The 9,665-nt window shown below is 41.0% G+C and overlaps 1 protein-coding gene across 1 annotated transcript in view; it reads right to left on the bottom strand.

The window, feature by feature from the left end:
- Positions 1-947: 947 nt before the first annotated feature.
- LOC145988284 (uncharacterized) overlaps positions 948-9,665 on the bottom strand; it is a 50,162-nt gene continuing 41,444 nt past the window's right edge. Inside the window, exon 3 of the mRNA XM_083123146.1 lies at positions 948-4,453. Coding sequence (XP_082979272.1) covers positions 2,482-4,453 — 1,972 coding nt within the window. The 3' untranslated portion in view covers positions 948-2,481. The remainder of the gene's footprint in view (positions 4,454-9,665) is intronic.

The following is a 9,665-nucleotide window of genomic DNA, read 5'->3' as shown; positions in this document are numbered from 1 at the left end:
CTGACTATAAGTCAGAAGATGAAATCCAGCGTTTGACCTAGAAGGTGTTTCAGTTTGATGCGATGAGTAATACATTATACGTGAAGCAGTGAAGACTATGCAAACAACATGGCAACGAAAGTGAGCTTATCCACATACCTTGGGCTTGTAGAAGTAGAATTATCCTCCTTTTCAGTTATCGAAGAAGTGTGATAAGTACCTTGTACTATTCTTTACAATTGTAGACAGTGGCGAATACTAGATGTACATACACAGGGATAATCCTAGCGATTAGCCAAATATAGTAGAAGGGAAGCGACCCTAAATAACAAAAAACAAATCAAATCTTTTCCACATTATTGTTTGAGAATAATAACATTTTCTTTATATTTTTCTATCTTTGTAGGATACTCAGTCTTATTTGGTGCATGTTCGTTGAATTGCCCTGATTCATCAAATACCGTAAGTACTGAATCAATTTTCTACAGTAGATCCTTTGTTGTAGATTAAATATGTTCGTCCGATACTTTTACTTGTATTTTTTTTACTTATTTTCAGTTTGACACATTGGATTGGTTTGTATTATCTATGGAAGTTACTTTGAATACTTTTCAATTAGGCTCTGAAACCATAACATCACAGATATATTACTCCCAGAACTTTTACTAACCGAAACTCAAGATGGCGTTAAGGACGATAGAATTATTTACAAGAATGAAATCAAGTTCCAGTTCCTTAAGCAAAAGCCTTAACTTTTGAAACAAGATTAAACAGGAATTTCACCCTTATCAACTACACATATTTTTGGCATGATCGATGTATTACTGACAAGCTTTAAAACTACTACTTCTTAATATGCTAACCAAATGAAAAGAGATTCTACAGTATATTGTTGTTTTGCTTATATTTTGAGGTTATGAAGAGTTAAGCACACATCATTTAAAATGAATTACTTTTATTAACAACCATAATTTACAACAATGAAAGATGAATATGAAAAATATACAAGCGATGAACATGAATAACTGTATAACAATATATGATAAGAAAATATAACAACAAAAGATAAACCTTTGAGAGACAGACTAGATTCACGAAATATAGTCTTTTTGATTGATTACTATCATTTTGAAGTATGTTACTAGTTAGTAAACTGTAATAAAATTATCAACAATAACCTTTTACCAGATGCTTCTTACATAACGTTTACACTAAAAAGCTTTAAAGTTACAAAATATTTAAATATACAAAGGTAACAATACATCTCTGCATTATAACAAGTTTTCAAGTCTGGTCTGTCTCGTTCTTTACGTTAAAAAATACTGTTTGGGTTTGTAGTAACTTTAGTTTACTGCAAGGTCTTTGTAAGTAGGAGATTTGATTGGTTTAGCAAGTTAGCAATGTCACTTCATTGGCGTGCAAGAGGTAGTTGGCTACCAAGACTAGGAATATGATGAAATAACGATTAGTTTGATTTTAAAGTGTAGTAGTCAATGTTGAAACCTTAAAACCAAGATTAAAGTAGTTGTATTGATATCCGCTTTAGTGTAGAGTAATCGTTTCAACATTATTATAAAGAACTTTCAAATAAGATTTGGTGGTTTAAGGAATGGTAAGGTTTTATTTTCTGTCTGCCATCTCCAACAATGTTTATGAAGTTTTACAAAGGTATCATGTTTTATATTGTCGTGTCCAATGAGTGATTTCACGTTTTGTGAATAAATAGAATTGTGCAAAACAGCATCAAGAGCACAAGAACAGAATATGTGAATATGCAAGCAATACAGCAGTTTCAGATATCTAGTTTGGTTCCAAATGTTTATATCTTATAAACTATTCTACGTAACTGACTTGGCTACTCTGCGCTAGACCGGATGAGGTCAGTCATAGTTCTTGTTATTTGTACAACAATTGTCGTAAATAATATTAAATATAGCACATATAAATTGAAGACTGTATACCCGTATGCTTCTATATGCAACCATCTTTGAAAGTATCGCCATGTTAATGTGCGCGGATTATTGTAATATGTGATTTTTTTGCCGTACAAGTATACAGTTGGTCCCAATGATATATTTTATGTCGTACTGGATAGTGGAGTAATATTGCTCGGAACGTAAAGTTATTAAATTATCCATTTTGTACGGCAAAAAGGCCATGATAATATCTTGCACATCATATAACTTCGCATATGTTAGAAACACTTCGGTTTATTTTTCATTAAATATATGTTGTAAATAATTTCTCGATTTTAATTCTTATGCTCTCTCTGCCGAACACAATGTCAATATCCGGTCTTGTTGCAGAGTGGCCGAATCGGTTACCTAGTACAGTATATATCATTGGTTGGTAAGATGATATTTTGTTAAGTTCTCGAGTTGCAACACCACGCCATACTACGTTACTGCTTGTAGTGACACGGAGCTTTCGAACAATACTTCTCTCTCTCTGAGAGAAAGATTCAGTACAATACAATGATAATTACATAACTACTGACGAAGGTTACGCGTAGGTCAGGGAGAATCCATACTTTCCTCTCGGTGTCGTGAGTTCGATGTTCCCGTTCCCTACAAGGCTCGAGTAGCCGTACCCATTAATTTGGCGAGAGCCTGAGTAACCATGATTGCCGGGGTTGTCCTCGGGCCCTTCGTTTGGCCTGTATTCCGTGCTGTGATTCGGGGGTATCAGTAGCTCGGTTGCACGTGATTTTGAGTTCTCGATTTCTTTGCGATGTGGAGGACTGACGTGGATCTCGGCAATGTTGGATTCTTGTCCCCCATACCCATTCGCATATGCGTTGTCATACCCCCAGTAGTTCTGCCATGAGTCCACTGGTTGACTTATGGTACTGTACGTGTAGTAGTTGTTAGGTACGTATGTGCTTGGCTGGGTTGGAGCGTATGTGTTCTCGTTCCCGTACCCCGTACCGTAGTTGTCTCCGTATATCCCGGGTCCTAACGTGAACCGGTAGTCCGGTGCCGGAGTGTTGGTGTAGGTTGGATTGTAGTTGACGTTTAGTAGTGGTCGCTGCGTTTGGGGTGCATCGTGCTGGCTCCCTGCGTTCCATGTGTTTTGTCTGTAATCGTAATTTTGAGCGTAGTTGTTGTTTGCGATGGGTTGTGTTTGGGGTATGTTACCGTGGGGTTGTTGGTACTGTCCGCGGACGTCTTGAGGTCTCTTGGCGTCCTCGATCCTGAAGAACTGGACGTTCGGGTGTCTAGTCGGGTACTGCTGGTAGCCGTGAGGATTGCTGACTTGCCCTCCTACATGTTCGTTCTTGATTATGGTGATCTTCACGTTCTCAGCTAGGATTTCGTTCGGTTTCCTCTCCGCTGTTGGGTAGTTGTTGGGGAAGTTTGCAAAACCTCTGTAGAATCTGTTGTCCTGAGCTGGAGTGACGATTCGGATCGGTTGGAGCTGGGTTATGTCCACGAAATCATCCACGATCTTTCTGGGTTCCTCGTACTCCTCCTTCTTGTATGTCTTCCCTTGCTGTCTTCCTTCGTTCTCTCTGTGTTTGGTGTCGTGCTTTATCTCTCGCCTGTAATTCTCGCTTTTCCTTCCCCTCGTATTGGACCTTGAGTTCTCGTACTCGCGGCTCGAATCGCTGTCGTCGTCCACCTCCCTGGAACTACCCCTTTGCTTCGAGTGTCCTCGAGATTTGCCAGACGACGGCCTGTAGCTGTCTCCAAAATCCTCTTCGCTCTCGTCAAGGCTAGGACGCCCTCTGTAAGTATTCCTGAACGTGTTCTTGCCTCTTCCGTCATTCTGGTTGCGCGTCCTTCCGTCCTGCTGCCTCACATTCCCCTTCCACGTGTCTACCTCCTCTTCGTAATCATAGTCGTCGTCGTAGTCTTCGAATTTATGGTTCTGAGGTTGTCTCTCGTCGTTGTCTGGCCTTCTCCTTGATTCCTCTTGTTGTCGCCCTCTGTTGCTCTTGAACGTGTTCTCCAGAGGCCTTCCATTACCGCGGTGGTTCCTGAGAGGTACTCTCCGACTCTTGTACGGTCCTCTGGGCAAGTTGCGGTGTCCTGGTTGATCGGTATTCCACCTTCCTCCTCTTCCAAACGACGGTCTCTTTCGCGGTGGTTCCTCTTCCTCCTTGTATCTCGGCTTGTACTCCACATACCCACCGTAGTTAGAGGCGTACGACGACATCCCGTAGCTCTGCTTCCGTCTCCTGCTCACATCATTGAAAACATGTCCTCCATCTCCTCCGCCTTGGTTCTTCAGGTCGTCTTCGTACAGATGGATCACCTCCAGGACCTTTGGGGACTTTGGTTCCTCCTCTGGCTCGAATTCCTTGTGGTTCTTCAGACCCTTGTTGTGCAGAAACGGAGCCAGCAGTGTACCTTTCAGTTTGTGAGGTGCTACGTGGAATTTCCCTCCGTATCCATACTTGGGTGCGTAGTTACCGTAGTGCGTTTTGTGTATGATGTGGACATGGTAGGGAACGATGATGCGCACTCGCTTCCTGCAAGTAGAAGAGCGGAATGATGAAATATGAAGGAAAGATTGTTACAATTTTTACAGGTTATCTACAGAAATGTTCTAAATACTATTTGGTAAAGACTCTGCCTCTGTGTAGCTTTCTTTTTCCAACTTCTGCCTTTTTGTACCTCGCTTAATTTTTTCACCCTTCTTCACTTATTAATTTTCTCTATAGCTTTCACCCAATCCCAGTCACCCCTTATCCTCTATCTATCTCTCTCTCTCTCTCTCTCTCTCTCTCTCTTTCTCTCTCTGTGTGTATATGTGTGGTGTGTGTGTTAGTTGCTTCAGCTTCACCACTCAATACTTCTCCAACACACTCATTAATTCATTTTTTCTCATTTACTCTCTCTCTCTCTCACACATGCATAATGCTTTTCTTTCACTCAATCAGAGTCCCATTCTCTCTCCCTTCCTCCTTCTCTTTCTCACCAACTTCTACCTGCTCCTCCGTCTCACTCATTATTTCACTCAGCCTCACTCACTCATTCCTTCTCATTCATTGTGCTATCTTTCACTCAATCACTCTCTATCTGCCCCCTCTATCTCATTTTTCTCCAACTTCCACTACTTAATTGTCCTCACTCATTAATTCACTCTATCCCACTTATCCTCTCTCTCTCTCTCTCTCTCTCTCTCTCTCTCTCTGTTATCTATAATTCACTCTCTCAATCGCATGATTCTCTATTATGCAATTTATATTCTATCATTCATCAACTCTCTCTTTGTCAACCACTCCATGTTCCCCCTTCGCTCTCTCTCTCCTCTCTCATACATTAATTCGTTCGGTCATTCACTCCATCTAATCCAGTTCCTCTTATAAGTGCTCTATCACCCAGTAGAGATTAGAAAGTCAGTTCCATAGTGAAATCGAGAGCAATTCGTTCTGTGTTTGGAGTTTCCATGCGTTTAACAGTCGGGTAATGCGTTACGTAGCCAAAGATCTCAGGTTCGACCGTTGAATGTTGATTGAGACATGGGATGTGCCATGGTGCCTGTCTCATCATTCACCCTTACAGTCGCGATTAAGAGTGTGGGTGACGGAGCGGCTAAGTTGTCGACTTATGTCAATGTATTCAGGCCAGAGCATTATGCTTTCAAAGTGTAGGAAGAGTTGAATGACTAACCGTGACGGATGGAATACAACTTCTGCGTTTGCAAAAAGTGTTTCCAACTCACTTTTCCCCATAAATGTTCGGTTACAACTTTGATGTCTTGTAGTACAATTGGCGTTCAGTAACACTGAATGTGGAAGTCCGCTACGTTCTGATTACTTGTAGCACTGCACCGTTTGCTGTGAGTAATAAGTTGGTGCCATTTTAGATGCTTGCAAAAATTTGGCAAATGCTTCCTCTAAGCCAAATGTATGCACCGGTAGGTCAATCAGGAAGTATATGAGTCACAGAAATGTTCACCGAACAGAACTGAACCCGTAAACCCTTGGTTACAAGACAACATTATATACTGTACCGATTTCCGTGACAGAGTGGTCAGCGCAGCGCAGCGCACTACGACACCAAGGGACCCGAGTTGGAATCCCGGCTTGGGAATCGGTGTTCTTTGTGAGTGTCCCTTCATCAATTTCATCATATCGCCACCTCATTCTCATCTTCGCCATTAACTAGGCATCTCCGATAGCGCGGTGCTATCGTCGCCGCCTTGTAATCAAGGGGTCCAAGGTTCGATGCCCGGTGGAGACACATAGTGGTTCGGATCCCACTCTAAACTGTAGGTACAGTCCAGATTAGCCTTACTGTGCATAAAGTAGACTTAAAACACCAACTCAAACAAATCAATCGCGATTAACCGAAAGTAGCAGAAAACCAAATCAATGAATCAATACGTATTACGTTAAAATAGAATCTGCCATTAGGGTCATTAGTATTTTATTAGATTATTTTGTATTTACAGAGTGTTTTCTCTTGTATTTAGTTGCAAGTCAAGTAAATGGGTCAGAATGTAAGCACGAAAAGGACACTTCCGTTTTAGAACCGGAGTGTTTTTGCCAAATATAACATCAAGGTTGCTAGGTGCAACTTGTTTTCCGGACACCCTCTGGTGTCATTGTTTCTTGAAGAGCCCAATTATAAGTGGTGCCCAGAGGATGAATCACGCCCTCTTTAAATGAGCCAAATTCTTATAATTTCGAGCACAATCTACCTCAACGAACAAGTTTTTTTTCACCCCCTTCCTTTCGCGAACGTGCCAGTGCGTGGAGTCATATACGAAATTTCGGTCTTCCAAAACCAGTTAGTCCTCTTTTCTGCGTCCGGGCACTTCCATGTTTACCAAATGACCACAGACTCCCAGATTAAGTGCCTGCAGACTCGTGGACTCATAAATGTCGGTTGTGGTTTCCCAGCGTTTCGTCGAGGAAGATGGATTACGCCGAAACGCGCTTCTGTGGAGGTTACGGTGGGTGATCATGGGAAAATGCCTTCCGAGTTTCATCTTCCGCTGGAGCATGCACTCCCAAACGTTCTCCATCACAGCGAGCCGGGTGCAACGGAATTTTTATTCATGGCACCCTTAGCAACCCCGGTTATTATTAAATCAAACTTAGTGCACAGAAACATTGTTAGGACTAGGAAGTCGATGGCAAATCTGGGCTTTGAAGACAATGCTGAACCTTATAGTGGTCCGTTTCATTTTAGTTAGAACCAGAGAACAATGTTTTCATTTTGCATGTTTTTGCATTTTCCTGCATTTTTTTTTCTTTTTAGGTCACACTTCAGTTTTTGCCGTTTTTATTGCATTTTTATCATTTTTTTAAGTTTATTTCTTTCTTCTTTCCAGTTGTTTCATGAATTTTAAATTTATTTGCTAGCATAACTTACATATTTAAATTCCCTAACATGGTAGTTTTAGCAAGTATGGTCAATGCAAAAGCACAGTATTATTTTTAACTTAAATCTTTGGCAATGGATTTTGTGGAATTAATTGTGGTAAATTTAATTTTCTTCTGACTGACTGGCTGAATACTGGGTGTGCAAGGCACATTCTGAAAGGAGATGAATGATTTATACAGAAAAACCTTGCGGAGTAAACAGATTTTATGAAATGATTGAACTAGACTCTTGTAATTTATGAAAAAATGAAACTTTTATTTTAAGGGAGGAATTATTTTAGGCTATTTTATAAGAAAATAGGTCATTTTAAAATAATTTTACGATCATTCCATAGGTATTTCTTTTTTTAGGTCATCAACTTCAAAGCCCTAGCACACTTAGTGCATTAGGACATTTTCACTGCACATTAAACATCGTAGTATTTTTCACTTCACTCTTAGTACATCAGAGTATTTTCACGGCACTCTTATAATGCATGAAAAGCATTTTCACGAAATATTGGTGCTTCAGCGTTTTCTTCGCCGCAAATTTAGTGCGTTTGGAAATTCTTTATAGCACTGCATTAGGACATTTCACGACATATTTAGTGCATCAGAGTATTTTTAGCACGTTCAATGTATCAATATATTCTTCATGATGCACTTAATGCATTAGGACATGTTCACGTTACATTTAGTGCAGTTGTCTTCAACCCGCGGCCATTGACTGTAATTGAGTGGCCCGCTAAAGCCCGTAATGAGTACATGAAAAAAAATGCAAACCAGTGACCTCAAAATACATGACAGTAAGAATTTCCTGTTCTGTACAACCATGCCCTCCATTCGGTATCACTTATGCCAACGAACAGCTCTTTTCCAAAATGAAAAATGTGGAATCAAAGTTGTTAAAGAGTATCTTGCGACGACTGTACTGCAGGAGGCCTTAAAAAGAGCGCTTCGCGGGCTAACCGCAGACGTCGCTCGCACACTGTTGCCAGTACTCTCGTGTCGCCTGCTCCTCAGCCGAACAAACAGGCCGAGGTAGCAAGAGGCAGAGGTCACTCACCCTTCCAGAAGGGTGCAGCGCGCTAGCTGTGGCAACCGCGCTAGCTTATTCGCGGACCTGATTGGTTCTCGCAGACACACCCCCATATTGTCGTCTGCTGCAATCCCACGAAGCGATCTTTTTAAGGCCTCATGGAGTATAGTGTCCTTGTGTACCAGAGCTGAAGTTCGCTTCTGTAGGATCCCTGGTCACGTGGGCATCAAGGGGAAAGAAGCAGCCGATGCTGCGGCCAAGTTTACTTCATGCAGATGGCGACGTTCTCTTCTACCTCCTGCCAGCTAGGGACCTTCAGAATGTTTTTCGTTCTTCAATTCTTAACACGTGGCAGGCCGAGTGAGATGAAAGGGGGAACAAGCTTCGAGCTGCATGGCATCTATGACAGTATTTCATGTTCCAAGTGTCGAAAGTAATGTTAATGGGCAATATATCGATAATGAACAGTATTCTTTTTTATCTTTATTTCTGGATACTTTCCTTTTGTTATTAACTAGGACTGAGCCGATACCGATGTATCGGTATCGGAAAGTATTGGTTTAAATTCATCTACCTATACAAGCCGATACTTTTCCGGGGTCCGCAAAAAAACCGCGCGTCTTTTTCGCAGAGTCCAACTATCCTGGAAATTATGCAAAAATTCAAACTTGATTTTTACTTTGCACAAATTTTGTTCGAAAAACTGTATTTTGTGATTACATAACTTCTATCTTAATATTCTGATGAAATTCTTGAAGATTCTAAAGCAAATTTATTGTAAATTGATGCATATAATTGGAGAAGAATATTTACACGCCAATATTGATAAATATTTTGAACAAATTTTAATTATTGCAATTTCAAAGTATTGGTATCGGTGGGTATCGGTGAAAGTATCGGCATCGGTTCAAAGAGGTATCGGCATCGGTTCAAAGAGTTATCGGTATCGGTTCAAAGAAGTATCGGCATCGGTTCAAAGAGGTATCGGCATCGGTTCAAAGAGATATCGGCATCGGTTCAAAGAAGTATTAGCTCAGCTCTATTATTGATTAAATCTATTGCACGAGCCGGGAGGAAAACAATATTATTTTCAAGATAATTTCACTTGACAAGAAACTAGAGTTGACGAGCTGTATCTTTACTGGTGGCCTTGGCTACTCGGCTCAGGGCGCTCAGTGGCTAAGGCAGCCTGTAACTCCTCCCCTAGCTACTGCGCAGCCACGCTTTGTCGGGGTTCACCTGCAGAGATAGATACACCTCGTCATCTTTAATGAAAATGTGTGCTACAGTTTATCATCTACACGGCTTTACATTTTCCATTTCTTTGAT

This window comes from Lepisma saccharinum, chromosome 5, assembly GCF_977018435.1.
Source record: "Lepisma saccharinum chromosome 5, izLepSacc3.1, whole genome shotgun sequence".
NCBI classification, from domain to species: Eukaryota; Metazoa; Arthropoda; class Insecta; order Zygentoma; family Lepismatidae; genus Lepisma; species Lepisma saccharinum.
Note: the sequence above shows the minus strand (reverse complement) of the source record. Positions and strands in the feature narration are given on the sequence as shown.